This window comes from Pantherophis guttatus, chromosome 3 (assembly GCF_059756535.1).
Source record: "Pantherophis guttatus breed Tessera chromosome 3, ASM5975653v1, whole genome shotgun sequence".
Classification (NCBI taxonomy): domain Eukaryota; kingdom Metazoa; phylum Chordata; class Lepidosauria; order Squamata; family Colubridae; genus Pantherophis; species Pantherophis guttatus.
Window position 1 is genome coordinate 87,358,876 of NC_142065.1, and position 24,149 is coordinate 87,383,024.

A 24,149-nucleotide genomic window follows, 5' to 3' on the forward strand; every position below is an offset into this window, starting at 1 on the left:
GGATATTTTGCTCGTTCAGAATTTTGGACTTATTTAAGGCCAACATGGGAAGGAAAATTGTGGACATTATATATATGGACATTATATACATGGTAAATCAAGCTGAAATGTTCCAGTCCATTGTTTCAGTGTGTCTGAACTTTGCAACATCATGCCGGATATAGTCTCTCCTATTTGCCGTCTTCTGCATGAGGTTCCACCTCCAAAAATCATAGTATGATACTTGGCTGTTCTAAGATGCGCTCTTGAGATGCCTTAGTTTGGGGAAGGCTGTTCTAGTAGATTAGTCAAGAACTAAATTAGTTGTTTATAGCTTGGGAACTCACCATCCTCAAAGCTGAAACAAATTCATAGAATTTGTTATTTACAACACTTAAGAATGTAGGCAGGATCAAGATACGGAATTCCTCAGTATGCCCGAAACTGGGGTGAATAAATTTTCATAAGTAATCTATTGATTTACTTGTATACTGTTGAATTTTCTAGGCTTTGAACAGGTTATAGTTACTATAAAATACAGTACAGTGTTACATGCTAATTAGGAGTACCACAATATAAGTACACTAAAACTACAAAACTGATAATATAGTACCTAATAATAAATCTGAGAAATCGGATAACACCTGAATAAAGTTGTTAGAAAATCACACTTTGAAGTTCCTTTAAATATTTTACGTTCAAGTTTCTGGAGGGCCATCATAGAGAAGATCATTTGACCTTCAAGAGGAAACCTGTTCTACAGTATAGGTGTAATGAGGGAGAAGCACTGTTTTTTAGTTTCAGCTTCCTTTTACTTCAAATGAGGCACCATGAGCAACTTCTCCTTTGAGGGTCTCCATGGATGAGTTAAATTTCTGGTGATCTTGTAGGTACATGGATGTCAAATCATATAGATTCCTTTAAATCAAGGTTTTATTGAATTGCTAAAACATATTTTTCTCTCCTGGAATGCTTTTAGTTATGTGCTACTGCTCCAAAGTGGAGATCTAGGAGATGACTACAAGGATCTCTTAAACAACTTGGGCCAGTCACTCTCTCTCAGCCCAATTCACCTCAGAGGTTTTGTTGTTGTGGGGAAAACAGGAAGAGGAAGGTGTGTTGGATATGTTCACTACCTTGAGTTATTTGTAAAAGGCAGGATACAAACAAATTCGAAAGTTGTTGTGCTTATAATTCTGATATGCTCCTGATTATTCTGTGATTATGTTTGCCATATGGTTGTGATATTGTAATTGACTATTAGATCTCAATAAACTATGACAAATCTTTGCTGAAATTGTGCTTTACACATCACTGATTAACTATCAGAATGTATTATCTTGGTAATAGTAATATTATGCACACTAGATCTTGTCCTGAGGATTACCTTGCTTGCTAGTCTCTGCTTCCTTCCTTCCTTCTTAGGATAATAACTGGACTCCCATTCCAACAGCACTACATTTTGATTTTTAGTTTAATTGTCATTTTAAAGTTGGAGCTACTGCTCCAAGATCTAAGTAACTTTGTAAAATATCTTAGCATAGACTACATGCTGAAGCTGAGCATAAAGAAAGGGGGTGAGATTTGTGAATGTCTTTTGCACACTTGCAAATTCCCCAACAGGTGTTTATGAAAGGGACATTAGACATGTCAAACCTTCACAGCTTGTTATCAGTTGCTGTGATAAGCAGGACAGTCTTGTTCATTCCTGTTTTGTGCTTCTCTTCCTGACGCAAAGCAGCAGTGCTTTATCAGGGTTGGGAGTAAAGCCACTGCTTCTCCAAAAGCTCTAACTGGTCCCATGGCTTGCCCTTTGGAGCATGATATATCATCTTATCCTAAGGCTGTCTTCACTTTTGACCCCATCTCCTCAGCTCAGGCATATTTAAGGAAAACAAGCAGCAGTGGCAGCTTTCTGAGAAATTTTCTACCGTTCAACTTTTCAAATGTGAGACTTGAGGCAAATAAGGAACGGCCGGGCAAATCCAGTTTCATTTTGAGGTGTAGCCCATGGGAAAGTTTTATAAGACAGTGGATGTGGAAAGTCCTTTGTGCCATCTTTCATTCAAAATGTATTAGGCATACTTTATTTCCCCTAGTGGCACATCTGGATTTCATTTCCTTTAACTGTGCCCTATGAGTTTATGGCATTTCCCCATCAATGGTGGGATTCAATTTTTTTTACTAGTGGTTCTGTGGACGTGGCTTGGTGGGCTTGGTGTGGCTTGGTGGGAGTGGCTTGGTGGGAGTGGCAGGGGAAGGATAGTGTAAAATCTCCATTCCCTCCCCACTCCAGGAGAAGGTTACTGCAAAATCCCCATGATCAGCTGGGACTTGGGAGGCAGAGAATAGATGGGGGCGGGGCCAGTCAGAGGTGGTATTTACCGGTTCTCCGTACTACTCAAAATTTCCGCTGCTGGTTCTCCAGAACTGGTCAGAACCTGTTGAAACCCACCTCTGTTCCCCATACATTTGAGATAGCAAGTGTATACTTTCATGATCTAGAACAGGGGTGTCAAACTCGCGTCGTGACAGCATCGTTACGTGATGTATTGTGACTTTCCCCCCTTTGCTAAACTGGGTATGGGCGTGGCCAGTGTGTGATGCATCCAGCCCATGGGCCGCGAGTTTGACAGCCCTGATCTTTTTTTTTTTAAATTTGATTTATATGCCGCCCTTCTCCGGAGACTCAGGGCGGCTTTCAGTGCGTTAAGCAATAGCCTTCATACTTTTGTATATTTTATACAAAGTCAGCTTATTGCCCCCACAAACTGGGTCCTCATCTATAAGATCCATTTATCTCATATCATAAGTATATGATCACACTACCTGTAGACTCGAGCTTATTTACTTAGAAAGTGAAAAACTAGCCTGCCTCAATTTGATATCCTCCAGATAGTTAATCTATAATTCCTATAACTCTTTCCATTATATGCAATTGATTATTTTGACTGAAGCTGAGGGAGTTTTAGCTCCATATCGTTGAAGGTTACCAAACTGGAGGAGACTTCATAAACTTACTTTTCTTTGCACTTAATTACTTTTTATATCTACCATCCATTAAGAGGAGGAGAATGTTTCTCAAGTTCTCCTAATTGTGACTCATTATAAGCAACATTTTTGACTGTCATAAAATAGTGTTTTAACGTTATTTGTAAAAGGAGATACGAAAGCCATTGTACTGGAGTGAAATCATTCTGTGAGATTGGCGGCCTGTAAGTTTGGAAAATAAATATATTTTTTTAAAAAAATATATGCAACATGGTTGCTGTTGTTGGGGGTGAAACAAAGGGATATCCCCCATGTAAGCTGTCTCGAGCTTTTGGAAAAGAATGGCATATAAATCAACAAATGAACTAAATGTAAAGGAATTTACAGCTGACTTTGATGATAGGGAAGGATTGTGCAAGGTGTTAAGGTGGGAAGTATTGAATGAGTATTAATGGGAGGGACTTTCAGAAAAGTTAGTACAGTCCTAAGAAAGAAAGAAGGAAGCATGGAAAAGAAACTCAGAATAACTCCCATTTTAAGATGGGAGAGAAAGAAACTTGGACAGGTTTTCCAGAGTCTGTTATTCCTGGAATCCTTGCTAGGCCTGTGTCTTGACTTGGCCTACCTCAAAGGATTGACATAAATCATAATAAAAGAAAATATAGTTAAAGGAAATGGGAAATTCCATAGATGGATAAAATGAAGTTGTAACTCAAGCCATAAAAAGCTAATGTGAAAGTGGATGTTTTGTAGATGCCTCTGTCCAATTCAATCTGTTTATAAATGCCTTTTTTCCTCTTGAGGAAATTAGAGAAGATGATCTTTGATAGCCTTTAAGTTTTGAGATATGTAATATAAGCAGTATTTTGTATCTAGGGAATATAATAGTAGGAGGGGAATAGTGACATTTGCCCTCCCCCAGCTCTGTAGTTCCTATGAGCTTTACACTTGAGGAAATGTTATGCGCTGCTGATATTTGTGCCTTCCTGTTCCTTCTCTTTAGAGTTATGACTTTAATGTCTTTTTAAAGGGCTTGAGATTGGATTATTTGCTTCAACATGTGGTCACAAGGAGATGTTGCTATCAATGGATTGTGTGAAAGGAGTGACACCCAAAGTATCGAAAGAGTAGCACTTATGCATTTAGCTTCCAGATATGGTATATTCGCTCAACTTCAAACAGTCGCTAAACAGAGCAGATGTTAAGCAAAACATTACCTGTGTGCTTTGCTTAACATGTCCTTTGCCGCTACCTGTCCTTTCAAAACAGTGCTGAAGAAGTAGTTCTCACATTTTTTCTTAACTTTTCAAGGGGCAATCCCTTTCAGAATAGACTAAATGATACCTTCTCCTTCAGTTCATTAACTCATGACACTCTATCTTGATTAAGTTTCAGTTTGTTTCCTCCCAACCAGTTCCTGTTTTCTTCCATTTACTTCATCTCTGCATACAATAGACCATAAGAGTACATAGTCTCCAGAGAACTTGGATGGTTCCACAGTACATGTTCTAATCTCTATCATTTCTATTTGTATACTTGTTGACTATCCGTCCATTATTCAGATTGTCATAAAGCTTCTGTTAGGGAAAAAGCCAATGATCTGAGAACTGAAGGGGCATTTTTCAGTAAGGTTTTTTTTTCTCTTCCTGTAATGAGTCAGGCAGTAGGGTATACAGTGTACCTTTTGAGCTTCTAAAATTATAAATATAATATGATTCAGAAAAAAAGCTTTGTAAAGTATTTTTTGATGTGTGAATATGGTACAGTTAATGTTCAAGCTTTAAAATTTTTGATACACACCCATAGCAATGTTTAGGAAAGATAAGACTTGCTATTGTCTCAAACAAAGCTTTGCTACTGAGACCATTTATTTATGAAACTTAGTGTTAATAAGATCAGCATGTCCCTCTTACTCTGTATCTGGAGTGTTTGTCCCTCTTCTTTTTGATCTTTACATGGAGTTTGTTTGAAGACAATTTTTTTTGAGCAACAAATATTGCATATCAGTTTTCAGTGTTCAGCTAAAGCTAAACTGTCACCTGCAAAATACAGACGTGGAAGGGAGTGGGTCAAGTATTTGCTTGAGTTCTGATGACAGAAAAGGGACACCATTACATGACTTTTCTTATTTGGCAAGGGACCATAATGAAAGCTAGACAGAGCTCATGATTTACAGGTCTCCTTCTCTTCCAGAAGGTCACCAGTATTGCTTTATTTAAGAATCTCCCAAAACTTGGAGATGGCGTTGATTGTCTTAAATCAGCCTTTCTGAATCTGGGCTTGCCAGATGTATCAGGTTATGTTTATGTGGAGATGATGAGAAATGTAGTCCAGGCACATTTGCTGAAGCCAGCTTATGGGCCAATTCCTTTTTTCCCACTTCCAATTGCTTTTTTTCTGATCTTCTGATTATCTTTTTCTGGCAAAGTTGATTTGGCTAGAAGCTTGGAGGGTAGGAATATATTTCTTACAGATAGGTAAATATGTTTATGTCTGTTTTATAACAAATTTTTAAAAGATGCTACTTTTGTATACTTGTTGATAATAAATGTTGTCATATATATCTATATTTATAAAATATTTCACACTGATTTGTTTTGTCTTCTGCTGCAGACAAAATATTGCTCCCTCCACCCCATTGTTTGATATCTGATAGAAAACAACACACTAGAAAAATTACTTAACATAAGTTAACATGTGTTCTTTCAAGAAGCTAATTTAATTGTAGGCTGATTTGTGCTGTTTTACACAAAAAATCATCCTGAAGGGAAAAAGCCAAGTTGTCTTGTTTTTTCCTTCCTCTTGTGAAGTTTTTTTCTTGAAGGAACCAATCTTCATTTGCAGGACTTGGTAACCATATTTGAGGTAAATGCCACCTAACATACCTCAATAAAAGTCAATGTAGTGAAAGTTCAATCTTATTTGTGCAAAAATCAAATCTTGCAATGAAGATTGGACAGAGCGTCGTCATGTTAGTGGCTGGATTATTACTTCTTGTCTCCTCTCTTCGTATGACCCTGTTGGAAAAACCTCCAGTGAAGTGAGTTCATTCACAGTATTCCAAGCCATTTTGTAGGTCGTTTCTGATCAAGTGTAGATTGTTTTGAAATGAAAGAGAGCAAATTTGAAGAAGTGGTTAAGACAGCAGGCTAGAAACTGGGAGTCTGGGAGTTCTAGCCCTACCATAGGCACAAAGCCAGCTTGGGTGACCATGGGCTGATCACATCCTATTAACCTAGGAAAAGGAAAGCACTTTCAAAAAACTGCAGCTAGCCACTAGAAGACTGACTTATAGGCACTATTTATCTATATGTTTTGCAATGAAATTTAGGATAAAGAGCTAGTATATAACCTGTGGCATTAAGGCATGTGTAAAATTAGAAAATCTGGATATATAAGTGCATTTGAGAGAAGCAAGCAGGTAAATAAACTGCTTGAAATAAACATAACCCAGTTTTCTCTAACTAATAAAAATATATTAAAATTTCTTTGTTTGCCTGTTAATAGGTGCTGTCTTATTTGAGCTGTCACTTAAATTGCTTCTCTCAATTCTAGATTACTGCTGTGTAACATTTGCTTGTTAGAAATATGAGTCCATTGGAAGGATAGTGCTATTATAGACAGATTTGTTAGATTAATAGAGTAAACAAGGTGGTCATTAATATTGGCATGACATGGCTGGGAGAGAACAGCTGGCTTGATGTATCAAAATTACTGCCTCTGGTGTCCTGACTCAGCAAAGGTAATTGTATTCATCTTAGTGTATTTATTATATGTATATAACAAGCATCTGCATTTAGAGTCTATTGTTCTCTGCTGCAATGTTATTGTAAATTGTGTAATTCTTTGAGGCAACATCAATTAATGAAAAAAATATTACTGAGTTGCTGACCCATACCCTTCCATGCTGCAGTAGAATACTAGCTGATCTAGACTACTTTTGGAAAATTAATTTATTTGTACAGTTTATGTAGGCTTACTTTTTGCAATGTCGTTGCCTTTTTTTTTTTTAAACTACAGATTTAACCTTTGGGAGTCTGACCTGTACTAACAGATTAAATTAAGCAAATTGCAATACTATGGGTTGTAAACCTAGCTAACGGACACAAATTGAAATATGGTTATTAGTTTTGAATGATATTTATCAGGGTGTCTATTAGCATAGTTAATATGCTAATTTCAGGTTTGCTGCTTAAGAAGCAGGTCTCTACTTGGGCTCTGCTCAGGAGTCTCAATGATCCTCATCTAAAAATGCTTACAGTGGCTCTCAGGGGAATTTCACTGGTAGAAAAATGGAAAATGTAAGGTATGCTGGTGATACTATTACAAGAACCTTTAATCATGAAATTGCACCAAACAGTAATGCTTGAATTTTTGCTAATTCTAGAGCTGAAAATAATTAGGCAACAGATCAATGTTGATGAATTTCAGAGTGAACTAGGCCAAACTACAGAGATGTATTCAGAACTCCCCCCCCCAATTCTTATCTATAAAACACTAAAGGTAAACACTGGTGGGGAGGGAATCCTCCCAGGCCTAGTGGGGAAGGAACAGCCTGAACCTCCTGGGCGATGACAGTTTTACGTTGCCCTGCAGCATCCTCCAAACTCAACCACAGTCTATGCTGGACCTTCCCTACCCCATGCTCCTTATATGGAACTCTGTCTGCTTAATAACCTGTGAATTGCATAACAACTGTAACTGGGAGCGCTGGGATTGTGATTGTTGAGCGAAGTGGTGATGTTATGTGATGCCTCGCTTAAGGACCACTTGTTCAACCGAGATTCCAGTCCTAATTGTGGTTGTAAGTCAAGGACTACCTGTAATTAGACTATACAAATAGTCCTCATTTAGCAGCCGCAATTGCTAAGCAGAACCTCATGTGACCTCAACAGGCTTATAACCTCTCTTCAGTCATTAAGTGAATCACTGCAGGTTGTTAAGTGAGATGTCACATGATCACGTCTTGTACTTTCACTGCCGGATTACTGCCAATTGTGAAGTGCACAGATGGTAATTGTGGGACACTGAAATGCTCCTAAAAGTGAGGTTTGATTGTAAAGTTACTTTTTCAGTGCCATGATAACTTCAATGCATCTTTTATATAGTGCATATTATAAATGTGGCAAGTCTTGGATCTATAGCTGCAAATGTTGATAGGCACCTAACAGTGTTGGCATTCTCTAATCACAAGAAAAGCCACCAGTCAATTCGTTACATTTATTTATGTATTCATTGTATTTAAGTTTTCCTAAAGATGCCAGGCTTCTCCATTTATGATCCATTCTGTCCATAGGACAAATCTGTGAAATCAGTTATACTGAGCAAAGGCACTGGGTCAGTCTGTCAGCAGTAAAAGCTGAATTGTTAATGTTAAGTGTCACAGAATCTCTGCTTTTGTGTTCGATTATAGTTATGTAAAAAGCCAAGATGATATGTTGCTGCTTCTATTTAGTATGCAAATGTAAGCCGAAGAGTCAATCTGAATTGCAAATTTTTAATTTATGCTAATAGGTATTTATATTTAAATCTTGGATTAAGGTAGGTTTCCATCCCATTATATATCCTGAGATCCTATTAGTATTAATAGAAGTCATGCAGACGTGGTCGGTTGACAACACAGCTGTTTCAAATGGCCAGGTTCTTTCCATTTACGTGGGATTTTGGTGACAAGACAAATCACTAGTGATTTCATGCATCAAATGGCTATGTGCCAAATCATTAGTATGTTAATAATCTTCCTGTGTTATCTGGTTGCAGTCTGCAGTTCCTGTTTTCACAAGAAAGAGAGTGCTGAATTTGCATTACCTTAGTGTTTTGGGAAATGTGCTTATAAGGTTTCTGCAAATCCATATTAAAGAAAAAAAAAATTCCCTATAGAAATCCACATTAAAGCACTGGACTCTACCAATAAAGAACTAATTAATATACTGCATTAAGTGTGGTTTGTTGAGCAAGCCATTATGGTCTAGTTCACATATACCTAAGCCATATATTGGGGTTTGCAATTCATCAAGTTAAATCCTTACATGAAGGCAGAGTATTTGATTTGGTTTAGCTTATATGAATCCAGTTTATATTTTGTGAACTATGGCTTATAGCTGAATGTTGTATTAATCTAACCATTGTGTTGATGCTCTTCATTCTGTTATTTTCAACTCGTTTCTTAACCCAGTGGTTCCCAACCTCTGGCCGTGGTCCACTGGGGGGTGGGGGGGGACGGCACAAATTTCTCCACAGGGGATCTGCAAAGGATGGAAGAAATGTTATGATTTAAATCTTGAGTTAAGTCTGGGGTGTGTGTGTCCATGGCCATGGTCCATGACTACAAAAAGTATTTAAGGGGCGGCCTTTAATGAAGAAAAGGTTGAGAACAACTGCCCTAACCTGTAAAGAATTTTGAAAGTTGTTTGCCTTCTGCATGATCAGCTGTTGACCCAGTTTTGTATGATTGTGAGATTTTATAAGAATTCCTATACTTTTTATCCAATCTTTTACAAAGAAATTAAAGAGCATTGGATCCATGTCTGAACCTTTTGATAGTTAATGCTCAAGGAAGTGTTAATGCTCAAAATGCCTTTTCAAACATTTTGTTGAAATCAAAATATATTTGTCCACAGGATTCCCAGTCTACTGAGAAAGCTATATGAGATCTCTCTCTCTCTCTGTCTCTCCCTCCCTCCCCTCTCTCTTATCTACCTACCTACCTTCGAGTCAGTATTAACTATTAGCTCCTGAAGAACTCTTTGCAGTTTTCTTGGCAAGATTTTGGAAATGGTTTACCATTGCTTGCTTCCTAGGGGAGGGAGAAAGGGATTGAAATTGAGATTAAGATAGACAAAACGAATTCTTGGCAAATGTATGATGGACTCTAATTATCATCGCAATGTTTACTGACCCCAAGACGCTAATAAAGCTCTTACATTATTATCCGCTCTAGAATTTTCCAAAAAAACTGATTAAAGATCAAGTGCTCTATTTCTGGGATCCCATTTATAAAATAAGGACATCATTTGCCTCTTCCAGGTATAAGATATTTTACCCATTTGCCAGGATTTTTCAGAGGTACTGTAAAGGATACAGGTTTGGCCAGAGTTTCTTAATTACCTAGCATGCAGAAATCTCTCTGACCATGTATACACAATATAGAAATCTTAGGTGGTAGAATTGTTTTGCTTGTCTCCACAGAGTTAAACTGTTTTCATTATTATAAAACTAATAATAGTATTTAAATGCAGTTTTCTGGATTTAGCTGACCTTTTTGAAGAAAACAAATATTTGTCTCATAAGCTTAAAAAAACACCTGTAAATATTCTACCAGTAGCAAAATGAACTTAAAACAAAACAAAACTGTTTTGTTAATAACACTTAAAAGTTTTCCATTAAATAAGTTATTTACTCTAAGCTCATATATATGTGGATTATGAACACTGATAGGGCTAATTGCTCACTATTTTTATTTATAAAAGCACAAATAGTTTCCAAAAATGTCAGTAAGACACTTTTTAGATTGAGCAGAATAGTCTAAAGACCATTCTGAAATAAAATAATAGCATTGTTTTTTTCTTTTTTCTTTTTTTGAGCATTATACTAATTATAATTTGGTAGAACTCTTCTAAACATTATTAGTTGGATAAAGTCCCAACAGTTTCTCTCTCTACCATACTATTCTGTGCTCATACCATATAATCTGAATTAGCATGAGTCTGTGCTATGTAAAGGAAGTTAAAATGCTTCTGTTGCCTCTCGATAATTCCTTTTTATGTCTTGCAAATGTGGCTAAAAGGCCTATAATAGAAATATTTTTTATTTCTTGCTATCCATGTAGCCAATTTTCCTCCATTCTTGAGCTTGATCTCTATTCCTTAATACCATAAAAAAAGAATCACTATATTGTTGCCATTGTTCAGGGCATGAAGATAACGTTCATTCCAATATTATGTAGTACACAGAGGATAACATTTAAATCAGCAGTGCTGCAGAGTATGAAAATGTCAGATTGCCCGTTGTACCATATAATTACTTTAAGCCGAAACAGGATTCTCTTTTGTGTAGAAGCTTCCTAGTAAAGAAATTGGCGCTGTGAACTGTGAGTCAGTCTGGAGTCAGACACTGCCTAAATTGAATAAATAAAATAAAGTGAGTTAATAAAAAAGATTGTCTTTAAAAAGCCTTCTTCAACTTGATAGTTTTCATGGCTGGGTTACCTTGGGATACCCAGAGAATTGTAGAAATTCAGGAGACATGATGTTGGAAACTCTGGAATTTATCCATTGTTTTTAAGAGAAGGTAATTTTTATTCCGTAGAGTATTTTTTCTTTTTAATTCTTTTTCCTGCATTAATTAAATAATTGAATCTATAAAACCAGGCATATTATTTTGTCTTAAGAAGTAGTCTTTTAAATCACTTCAAAAGACTAAACATTAATATATATTTTGATGTCACCACTATTAGTTATCATTATCTAAAATAAATGCCCATGACCTTATACAAAGAAAGAAAAAAATGAACAATGAATATGGAAAACTGCAAAAACAATATTAAGTTCTAGATCCCTTCCCATTATATCTGACTCCTGATTACATCAAATTATTCATAAAGTTTAAAAATACTTCTGGTTCCTGTTTTTACCTCCAGATATTTTTCTCTTAAAATCTGTATTCTTCACTATCCAAGTTTGCCCTGTTGTGTGACGCATAATACATAGGGAAACTATTCTTCTTAAATTTATTAATTCTTATCCTTTTGCTCGTTTTTAGGACTATTAAATGTAATTCAGATTAATACATTTCCTTTCACATATACGCGTGCCTACACACTTATTTGTATTTATATTGGAAAGTATTATAACCTCAGATACTTGGATATTATAGTGGCAGGCAGGACCCGACATGCAAAAAGCTCAGTATAAAAACTGTGTACTCCAAGGTCTTAATTCTTCACTTCCTAAACATAGTTACATGGTTATATAAGAACTTTTTTGCAGCAGTAACCTACAAGGAGTCGGAAATCTGTTTGAACTGTTTGTCCCTGAAGTCTCCCCCCCCCCTTACACCCATTCTACCAGTGTTCCACTTTTCTCTAGTTTTTGGCACACTGCTCAGAACACTATTTCCTCCTTTTCAACCTGGTGAAGTCCAATTGTTCTTTGCTTACACTACATCAGCTTTTCCCAGAATTTAGCCTGGAAACTTGAATCCACTAGGGAATCCCCAATGTGTTTAGATTATAAAACAGCTTCCTAAAAGCGTCTTGATTGGGCAGCATCCTTAGATAATGCTGTCATACTTGATTTTCAACAAACAGCCCCTTCCCCATAATGTTTTCAAGCAGAGTGTTCTACAAACATTGATGTGTGCGTAATAACTCTTCCTGACGTCTTTTGATTGATCCTGAATTCATCATTCTTGAAATGAGCAGGCTGAGCCTTCTTGCCTCATAAATAAATAAAAAAAAAAGGTGGGGGTTAGGAAGAAGACTGAAGCTGAAGTAGGGTGGTTTGCTTGGGAGCTCCATGAAACACAACTAAAATACCTTTTACTTTTGAAATGCTTGTATGGACCATATTCAAAATTAAATGCAGAATCACTATGTATTTTCAGCAATTATGCGTGGAGTCTGCAATTTAATGTCAAGGGAAAGATTTGGATTTCAAATATTTAAGCTCATCTCTGCTATTCGCCATTGCCTTTTGCATTTTAGTTCCCAATTTTAAAATGTAACGTTGGCTTTGGTCATTTGAAGAAAAGTGGTCAAGTTGGAACATCTGTCTTTTAAGTTCAACATCCCTTGGGGTGTATCAGAAGGTTAAATGTCTTTCTGTTTTGTTTTGGAAAGCCACAGAAAATTGCTACACATGTGTAGTTCCTTTTCTGTTTTCATTAAGGTATATGCAAGTCAATCGGAGTAAGCAACTTTTTAATTGAACACTTGGAGCAGCTGAGGGAGGACTGTCAGATAACTCCACATGTAAATCAGGTGAGTATGTTATACATAGTGCTGTATATAGCTTTGACCAGCAAATGAATGACTTAATGAGATAGAGATTCACAACAACATTCACACTCCATTCAAAAGAGATAATTAAAAGCTAAAAGGGAAACAAAAAGACCAAAACATTTCCTCGCCAGCAATCAAACCCCAGATAAGCAGAGATTAACACCAATATTAATACCAGACCAACAAGCAGTAAACAGTATCCCAACAAGGACCTACTAACTCAGACAAACAATCAAACAAATTATAAACAGTAGCCTAATCAGGAAACTATCAAGAAGAAAACAACACTGACAGGGCAAGGCATTTTTATATAAACAGAGAGCAAATCCCACTCCCTTGTAGCATTCATGATGCTATCTAGTTGGGTAATGAAATGTCTGCAAGTAAACAATAAAATTCAGAGAGCACCAAGTACACCACCGTTCAATCCTGAACTATAAATATTCTCTTCTATTGGTACATTAATGACTCTCTGAAATGAGGATGCAGAACAGAATCCTATCCTCTCCTATTTGGATTGATGGCTAAAGTGATATTTTTAAAATACATCTGATTTTTCTGTGTGTTTTATTAGATGATTTTGCCAGGAGATTTATAAATCTATATTTTAGGTCAGCTTTAACTAATAAGAATGAAGCCTTTTAGCATATTTTTTATGCATCGTTCCTTTTATTTACATTTGGATGCTCTGGATATTTGAAAACTATCTTTTTTCTTCTTTGCTTCTTTCTCTCTACTGGTTAATGATTGCAATAAAGTCATTTGATTTGATTTATTGGATGAGCCTAAATGGAAAATTATTGCAAAATGTTTCTCCTTTTCGTTAGTTAGTCATAAGGGTGAAAAAAACCACATTCATAATAATCTGATACTCAAGAACTTCTATGAAAAATAATAACAGTAAGAAAATGGGAAAAAATAACTTAGTCTCCTTTTTTAATAATTCAAGTAACTTTATAAACTACTATAGTGTGAGTATAGTTTGATTTTTTCCTTAGAGTTCAGATCTTCCAATAGGCAGATAATGTTTGGATTGACCTTTTCTTTCCCACTGATTTTCTGTCCCATAAATCTCCAGCGATCACTATGAAATGAAAAGGTAGACCAGGATGTTCTGCCTCTTCCCTCTGCCTCAAAACACTCCAGTGAAACTACTGGAAATGGTCTCCGTTGTAGTCGTTTTGGGTGGAAGAAGATGAGCAAATGAATGTTTCTGTACGGTGTCTCTGTAACTGTAAGCGTGTGGTGGAGAAGGCCACAGAGAGGTCAAGAAACTTCAAAGGTTGAAGAAATGGATGTGTCTGCTGCTTGAACTTTGATTCCCATCCAAGCAGTCATTTTTGATCACAGTAGGTTGAAGCTAACCAAGCCTAGCCCTGGAGTGCCTGCGTTTCTCAGAGCCACTATTGAGCATATGCCAGCCTATTGTTTCTGGCTATTGTTGCCTGAATAGACAACATGTCCTAAAGATGAGAAACAGGAAACAGCCTTTCATCCTACTCAGGGTGGATGAAAATTTCCATATTCCTCGTGCTGATGTCATTTGTGCCGAACTGTAATACTCTTGCTGCTGTTGCTGCTGCTGCTTCATCATAAAAATACATAGATATTTAGGTCAGTGGAAGAACTTTGATGGCAGTTTGGGATTGCTCTCTATGAACTGGCTTTGTCACAGAATTTCTACTGTCTTTTGCACGTGTTGGGGAAATAGCTCTTTCTGTACAGGGATTGTTTTTTCAATCTTCTGTGTTAAAATTTCAGGGAGAGGTAACACCAGGACAATTCACATGTTTGAAGGTTTTACCACAGTTATTCCTTTGGGCATTTTATCATTAAATTCATGTTCATCATGCATTTATTCATATTTATTTTGCCCATTTCTCTGGTCTTCTATCAACTGAGCTCATATTTTCCTTGGATCACTTTCCAGGTTGAATACAATTTTAAGAATCAAGAAGCTTTTCAGTGACTCCTTAAACTACTAAGATATTATAAACACAGAAAAACACAAATATAGTATTCCTTGTCGAAAAAAGTCAAGCTGTATATTAAATTTGTTATTAAAAAATACCCACTTTTTCTTGGCCTATGATATGATATTTCTTAAACATTTCTCCATTCCAATACTGCCCACAAAATGTGTCATATTTCTCTTCCTATTTGACTTATCTACACAAGATTAAACTCTGTGCTAAAAAAGAAAAGTGCTCACAATTCATATTCACCTTCACTGAGGAGATTTCACCATAGACATATATTTTAAATCAACGTTTTCCAACTTTTTTTGTTATGTGGACCACTACTTGATAGCCATAAACTTTTGTGGAGTGTCACATAGCCAGGTGTTGGCAATTGTATGTATTATCACCAAGTTCAATAAAAATTAATATTTTTTAAGAAAAGAAGGTTCAGGTTTCATAACAACTGAGAATATCCTCCTCATGAGATTTCAGAATCTCCCAGGATTTGGCTATCTTTGAAATGTCAACTATTTTTAAATAAAATATTTTTATTTTCATTTCCATCCCATCAAACATCTGGTATATCTTTGCAAAATACCAGCATTATATTTTTATTTTGTCCTAATACTAAACATGCCAAAAAGTCTCATTTATTAAATATGTATGTGTTATTAAGAAGCTAGCCAGGAACCTGAATCCTAGTGAAATTTGAAGATCTTGAATAACTGAGTTATGTATATTGCAATGAAAACTGAGAAGTCAGACAAAATCTAGGAAAAATGGCTTCCAGCATTGTTTCCAATCTCTATGCCAGCAGAGGCCATAGAAGGTGTCTGCATTTTCTTCTGATAAAAAAGAAACATGTTGCATTTATGAGTGTCGTGCATTTCTGCTTTCTCATGTTGTATCTGTGAGACTACATACTTACCCACAGTAGGTACAGAATGAGCTGTGTATTGTCTACTCTGTTACATGACTGGGATTGGGGCTTAAAAGGGAGAAGCTGCCAACAGCATTCCATAGGTATATACCAAAAATATTTTTCCTCCATAACCATCAAACAGATCTGACTCATTTTCAAGTTATCTTTTGTTTGCTGGCTTCACTATCCTCACCAAATTTAATTGAAGTTTTTGTAGTGGTACCATGCTGATTGATAGAGACTTGACCCCTGTATTATTTTCTACTATCCCACTGGTTGGAAAGAATAAAAAAAAAAGGTGGGGGAAGGATAAATACAAATTCCAATTAATAGCTATAATTTTTTTTTTTGCAATCTTAGCATTTAAAGGCTATCTCAGCCATACAGAATGAAGATTCGGAAAATGCTTTTGTTTTCCTAAGCCAGCTATTACTTTATTCTATTATACTAGCCTCTAGAGATTTATTGTTCCACCTATAATCCTTGGCTGAATAATGAAAAACATAATCTAATGGAGGATTCTAATGGAAACATTGGTGAGCATCCTTGTGTTTGCACATTCCACGTAGGTCTAGAAAAATGGGAAAATTGCAGAAAATTACAGGAAGGAGAATATTTTATGATTTCTTTCCATTATTACCATATTGTTTTTTTCTGGAGAGCAAGACTTAGGCTCCAGTCTGTGAAGATAAAAACATGAATCCTATCCTAGAAGAGGAGACGATATAATTAATGCTGTTATTGTCTATGACTGTTGCCTAGAATACTGATTTATCCAGGAAGCAGTGACGTAGATTACTGTACAGAGTTTATGAACTAACAGTTTCTTTTATACATTCTGAGGATGTTAGTAACCAGTGTCCCATTTTTTTTCTTCAGAATTTCATGTTTCCTCACAAGGGAATTTTCCTTGGCTTTTGGAAGGAAAAAGGTTAATAAAATGTTATTGTCATGATAACGTTATGCCAAAAGTGTAGCAACATTCAGTAGCTTGACCTTTATATTGTAATAGGTTATAAACTGACAAGAACATTGAAGTAAATTTTCTTCTTCTTTTTAAAAAAGGTAGAATATCATCCTTTCCAAAGGCCTCAAGAGCTAGTAGAGTATTGCCAAAGCAGGAATATTGTTTTTGAAGGTTACTGTCCACTAGCTAAAGGTGAAGTTCTTAATCATCCCAACGTTGTCCAGCTTGCAAAGAAATATGGCAGAACTGCTGCACAAATCTGTATTCGTTGGAGCATCCAGGTAAGTCCTGAACTTTCAGCACCATTAAGCAACAATTTGTAAAATGTAACAGATGAATTTTCTGTCTAGCTACATAAAACGTCCCACGCAATAATGGGAAAAGTGCATGCTTATCTCTTGGTTTTCGATGTCCATTGAATAGCTGATTTCTGTTTAAGCAGTAACTGAAAGTAAAGCAATATACGAAACTGTTCAAAAGTAATTTGGTCTCAGTTCTGTTGTGGTAAATAATTATCAGGAGCAGGTCTGGAGTTTTTCAACTTCCGTTCTGCATTTCACTGAGTAATAATTGTAGTCTGGGATGCGGCCTTATTTTAAACTTGTTACTTTTGAGGCTGTCGTGAATCAGAACAGAGATGGTTGTAGTATGTTCTGATTGAAAGATGTATCTGTAGTATTATATACATTTTCAGGGAAATATGGTATTTATATATTGTAAATCTAGATGCAATAGCATCTAGAAATAAATGTGTTACCTGAATTAGTCTTAGGAGAAAGTAACTGAGATTGGTGAAACTTCACTGGGGCTTCCTTCCCATGTATTTAAATAATCAAGAAATCATAAAATGTCTCGGGTGGAGATAGGACTTAAGAAAGCTGAGGAAGAATTATTAATCAACCATGAAAATCTTGGCATACTACAGGCCCAGAAGAATATATAGTTTTGAACATACTCACACTCAAACATGCACACTTTCTCATTCTTACTTTCTCACACACAAAGTTGAATTAATTGCAAATAAACAGGGTGGTAACACTGTCTTAGCTATGATCTACCACAGTCAAAGATAAATCCATAAGGTCCTGTATGCCTTACAATAGATACCTCAACAGTCAAAGCACTAGTATTTTTTGAAGGTATATATCCATCTAAAAAAATTTACAGCATTAAATTTTGGTACCTCATACACACCAAAGTTACTATCTGTATCTTTCTCTTTGTGTATAAATACTTATAGCTTTATTCTTCCAAAGAGTGATGAGGTAATAAGTTTAAGTATTTGGCTCTATTTGTTGAAATTGCAGATGGGAACTCAAATAACAGAACATTTTCTATAAAATATGGGCCTGTGCATAAAAATGTAACCTGTCAAAGAAAGACATGTTTTGTGCTAAATGTGCACGTAACCCATCATAAGGATATGATTTATTGAAAAATTGCACTAGTGTAAACTCCTAAATTATTTTTCTTTTTTAAAAAAAACATTAGATCTATGCTTCCATCAATAATGATTTTACTTTTTCTTCTAGAATGGCATAGTCACCATTCCAAAATCTACAAAACCAGAGAGAGTACAAGAAAACTGTCAGGTAAAAAGACCAAATCCCCTTCTGCCAAGTGTACTTACTTAGCATCAAATATTTAACATGTAGAACTATTTTTTTCCTTTTTTGCTTACAGAATTTTGAATAATACTATTTCTGTAAACCTAAATTTAGCCAAATTAATCCAAATTAAATTACCTTGTGAGATGATGTTTGGCATATGTAGTAAGAAATCATTTAATTAGAATAAGTAGCTGCTTGGCCTGAACTATGAAAAGTGACAGCATAATAGCAAAGCCTTAAAGAAGTGGATTAAAACTATGTGAGTTAGGCACCTCTGCAAAGAGAATCGAGTATGCAGTGTTAAGGTTTTAACCTTAAAGAGATTAAGTGACTTTTTAAAATACTCCTGAACAATTACGGCAAATCCCAAATAAAATAAATTTAAAACTGCAAGTGAGAAGCTTTTAAATAAAAATTGCAAAAAGATTTAGTTGTTTCTGGGGGGAACAGGAACACTTAGCTTGAATTGCTGAAAGAACAAACTGCAAAAGAAATTAAATGCTTACAACTGGGTTGCTACCGGTTCGGCCCGATTCTACCGAATAGGTAGTAACTGTAGGGACTGGTTCTCCGAACCAGTAGTAATGGCAGCCTGGCCACGCCCCCGAACCGGTTCCCCAGTTGCTGCTCACTTGCCCACCCGACGCATCCATTGGACGGTAAGCTGACCGGAGCCGGGAAGCAGCTGGCTGCAAAGAAGCCTCTCAGTTGCCTGGCCACAGGGCGCCGAAAAGTCCTTCAGCTGGTGAGAAGAAAGCTGTGCATGCGCGAAGATAGTGGCAGCGACTGGAGGTCTTTTTGGCGCCCTGTGCCAGCGGCTGGGTAGAAAAGAAGCCTCTTGGCTTCCAAGTTCAGCAGCAGGCTCAGTCCCTTCACAGGGTCACATTCTCTGCGCCCGAGAAAGATCAAAAAGCGCGGAGCAGCCTTTAAAGACAAAGCCAGTGTAGCCGCCTAGACGAGGTAAAAGAAAATGAACCACTGAGGGAAGGAGCCCCCCTGAAGCTGCTGGCATTGCAGCTGCCCCCCTCCCCACAGCTTGGAGCTCCAAGCGGAAGAGGTCCTTGGCTGTTGTGAAGAAGCGGCAGCTCTGGGTGCGCCATGCCTGCTTTGTTCTCTTTGAGAGCAGCTTTGCAAACAAGGTGAGTCTGCTGTCCTGAGCTGGCAGAGGCTGCGCAGGGCGCGGCTGGGAGCATGCTAACCTTGCCCTCCCCAAGTGCCGGACTCTGCCGTTGCCATCGCCCCTGGCCTGCCCGGCTTGCCCCTGGCTGGCTCCACACTCATGCGGCCTAGCATGAGCATTATTTACATTATTTAGATTTAATGACAAGTTTAAGGGCTGAATTAATCCCATGTTGATACTAAATGGCTATTATATGGATTTTTAAAATTCTTTTTTCCTTTTGTGTTGCTTTTATTTTATTATAATAATTGCAATATATGTAATATATTTTAAATTTTATAATTGTGTAATTATATTACACAAGTTATAATAATCATTTGTGGAGTTGTTTGCATTTCACTATTTAAAAAAAAATAACATAAAATATGAACCCAAAGTTAGGTCATTGTTGAAGTTAATGTCATTGTGAGTTTATGAAAAGTAATCTCTTACCAAGGTCTATCTGAGAAGAATGGATAGATTAATATCAACTGAAAGGACTGAGATAAAGATCTATCCATGAAGTGATAGTTAGAAATTTCTGGGGAGGGTAATTTCTTCATTTGTGGACATCACAGGTATAATTGATGAAAAATAAGTCACTATGATTTCCAGCAGAATTTGGATTAGAGATCTTGGAAGTCAACTACAGTTAGGTAGACAAGAAGCTAATGTTTAGAATATTTAAGATAGCATTTTTAAAAAGTCTTTCATATATAAGACTAGCTAGGGAGTCAATGCATCAATGAGTAGTAATGTCAGAAAAAAGGATTTGTTTGGCCAAATGGTTAAAAAAAAAAAGGCAGGGAGGATCAAATATCCACAGTGGCTTTTTTTTTTTTTAATGAAGTGGTGTTGGCAAAATCCACCAAAAAGTATGACGAAGTCCTCTGCAATTACAAATTTAGGTTATTATCTAATTCCAAAAACTTCAAATCCTGATAGACAGTTGGAGTATTTATTTTTTTATTTTTATTGTACTTCAAATTTATATACCGCCCTTCTCCCTAGGGACTCAGGGCGGTGTACAGCCAAGTATTCTTGTTAAAAGAAAATGTAACTCCAGTAAATCCAAAGATTAGATCAGGAATCTGATGAAAAAATAAAAACTAATGAGAATACTACCATACATTAATTTGAAATCTATCCAAATAGCCATCTCCACCCATCCAAACCCCATAATTCTGAGATGGAGCAAGATATGTGGAAAACAATCAAAAACTAGATAAACATCAGTAACTTTAGCATTCACACAGTTTCTGGAGAAATATATGTTGTTGGTTCTAAAAGAAGCAGCTTTTAAAAGGAGACAATTCTGCTTTCACTTCTGTAATTTCATGTAGCCATAAAACATGTCCCAGGAATTCTCCAGAAGATAATACTGCAGACCATATTTTGAGAAGAAATGGGCAAATATAAGGGGCAATACATAGTTCCATAGCTTAAGCAGATTTCCCCACACATGAACAGCATTTCTGTGTGTAATAAATGACTTCACTTTTGAATAGTCACAAGACTGACCAATCTTTGTTCAGCGACACAGGAACACTGGCTACAGTCCTATTACATTCAATAATTGTGTAAGTGGATAGCTGCCCAGAAAGTCTAAAAGCTTCATTGAACTTCTAAAGGAGGGAACATTCTTCCCAAATGAAGGGGTGTTAAAAACAAGTTAAAAGGAAAAATCAGAAGGATAAAGATTATTCAAGATTATTTAAAGCCAAAATAATGGAGTTCTAGAGAAAGCAAATAAGGACACTATAGGTAGGGAAATGGTTGAACAAAGAATACATGAGGTAATGAGCAACATCCGGTAGAGTATAAATATCATAAAACAAACATATTCCAATATACTGTTAGAAATATTAATATTATGAGATATTTCATGTCCATTTCTTAGTAAAAATCCACGTATTGGAAGAATAGCAGTAGCAAGAACAATTCCTTCAAAAATTAAACTGAACAATTTGGGTTTGCTGGGAGAAACAGATGGTGACACCTCATTTTAAGGAGCAATGGAGACCTAAAACGTGGAGAAGCTGCACTTGCTTTTTGGACTAGCCTCCTATTAGTACTCAGGCTAACTCTGACCTTGGCATCTTCCAAAAGCTGGGGAAAATAGAATTCTTTTGGAAGGCATTTAATTTTTGGATTTTTAAAAAGTTTATAGGGTTTTATTACTTTTATTGTGCCATGAATGTTATTTGCATGGACAGTAAGGCCACCAACAATCCTATGTAATTTTGACAAGGTATACATTTAATAGAAAAGGTAAAAATAAGATAAAAATAACCTGAATTGTCATTGGATAAGTGATGAAAATAGAGGCATCAAAACTGGCAAATGAATGCCAATTTGCAATATAGCAAAGACTACTGGACTGAACCAATGTGTGTTTCTTTACATATCACAAAAGCAAGACACTCCCTTGTGGAAGAATTGGTTTTATTACAGCCTTTCCCCAATTGTGCACCTCAGTGCAATTGTCATCATTCTCCACATAGTCAGTGTTGCTGGAGGATTGTAATTCAAAATGAGAAGGTTGTGGTAGTCTACTAATGTGTCTCCAGATTTAGAAGTAGGACAGAAAGGAGAGGAAAACCATAGGAAAACAAAGAATTCATTCACAGGTAGTCCTCAACTTACGATAATTCATTTAACTACGGTCTGGAATTGCAGCGGTCTTGGAAATGTTGCTTTACTGGCCATAAAGCACTTCTGGCCAGCACAAACCATTGCGTTGCCACTGCCACAGTCATGTGATTGTGATCTGGGTGCTTGGCAACTTGTTATGACTGGTTGCCAAACGCCCTACGATTATGTGATTGTCATTTGCAATATTCTCTGCCAGTTTTCCCAGAAAGTTAATGGGGAAAACCAGCAGAACTCCCTCTTGTCTCTGTGGGCTGGCTGAAAGAGCTGCTTGCTGAGGGGAACTGAATTCCTTTGGCAGGGTGCAAGAATGGGAGCTCAAATCCTGAGCTCAGTTCCTGCATCCCACAAAAAATTTCCTTCTGTGCACAGAGGGGAGCTGAAATTCTTTGGCAGGCAGCTCTTTCAGCCAGTCCACAGAGATGAGAAGGACCCAAAATCCAAGGAAAGAGTGAAGAGGCAGTGTGGTAATGTAAGAAGCATCCGGTACCTCAAGGCATGTAGCGCAGGCGCAGCCACATGTGAGTGTCTCTTTGCTGAAGGGCTGAAAATCCTGCTTGGATTTCAGCAGGGAGGATTTTCAGCTCTTGAGCAGAGCCTTCCAAGATCTCCCCCATCCCACAAGGCACTCCACTCTCCTTATGTGGGACTCAGTTTGCTTAATGATCTGCAAGATCATTTAGCTGGAACCTAGAGTATCAGGATTGTTGAGCAAAGTGCTCATGTGGAGAGTCATGTGATGTCTCACATAAAAACTGCTTCACTGAATGCCTGAGATTCCAGTCCTAACTGTGGTTGTAAGTTGAGTACTACTTGTACTGTGGAAAAGGTTTACCCCGAACCCATTCTTTTAGGCAAGGCATCTTAAAGAACATAAGGTTGTAATCCCAATCTGGATAGTCTGACTCATTGTACACTTGGCAATCAATTTCTGTTTCCATAAAAATGCAAAGAATCATGACATGGTTTTAAAACTGATCGGCATATTTAAAACTGGTGAGGATTAGATAGCCTATTTCCCTACATTTTTTTAAAAAATTAAACATAGATCAATGGATATTTGATCTAACTAAAATGTAGAAACTGGCATCAAAATGAGCACTTTCTCAAGATGGTTGCTAATATAACAACTGATCACAAAGCCTTTAGCTTAATTCTGTAGCAGCTAAATTGCATCAGAATCAATGTAGAGAAAGAAACTTCTACTGTGCCTCTTGAATTATGAAGGATTTCTGAAGATTCAGTAATGTTAGGGATATATGAGGAGTTTTTACCATTAAATAAGATGTGGGTTTCCTATAGAATTAATACTGGAATAAATTAAAGTTGAATTAGTCATAAATGATCTGGAGTTGGAGTGAATAATGAAGAGTGGGTTGTGTAAATGACAAGTCACTGAAAACAGTGCAGAGATTTTAAGATCTTCCAGTATACAAAGGAAGTGTTTTTAAGTAAGTTCATTTTGGAGGCGAAGAAGTATGACAATAGAACTGCAAATGCTCAAGTTGCATTTGATATATGGCAAACTCTTTTGTCATATTGGTTTTAAAAAAAGGAAAGCAAGCAGGGAATGCAGGGATGACAATTTATTATGAAATTATTTCATTGTTTCTGTATTGTTTTAATAGTTTTTTTGATATACTCAGACAACTGATCAGTAAAAAAAAATCGGTATTATATTGAAGAGTTGCCCTGCTAACTGCTTAAAGGAGTCCTGAGGAATATGGGACAGGTTCTTGATTTCCATGACAGCCAAGTACTCCTGAACTGCTTCAGGTCCCTTACCAAAAGAAGGCAGATAGAAATCCTCCATTTTCATTCTCAGCCAAGCATTGCTGCAGTTTCCTATAGCACAGGACACCCAGCTTCACACTGCATCACTAGTGATGTCACTACATCTCCTACCTA

General features: G+C 36.7%; 1 protein-coding gene across 2 annotated transcripts in view; it reads left to right on the forward strand.

The window, feature by feature from the left end:
* LOC117677270 (uncharacterized) overlaps window positions 1-24,149 on the forward strand; it is a 72,072-nt gene that overhangs the window by 33,639 nt on the left and 14,284 nt on the right. For both annotated transcript variants that reach the window (XM_034437362.3, XM_034437361.3), the window contains exons 4-6: window positions 12,858-12,949; window positions 16,919-17,101; window positions 18,353-18,412. In XM_034437362.3, coding sequence (XP_034293253.1) covers window positions 12,858-12,949; window positions 16,919-17,101; window positions 18,353-18,412 — 335 coding nt within the window. The remainder of the gene's footprint in view (window positions 1-12,857; window positions 12,950-16,918; window positions 17,102-18,352; window positions 18,413-24,149) is intronic.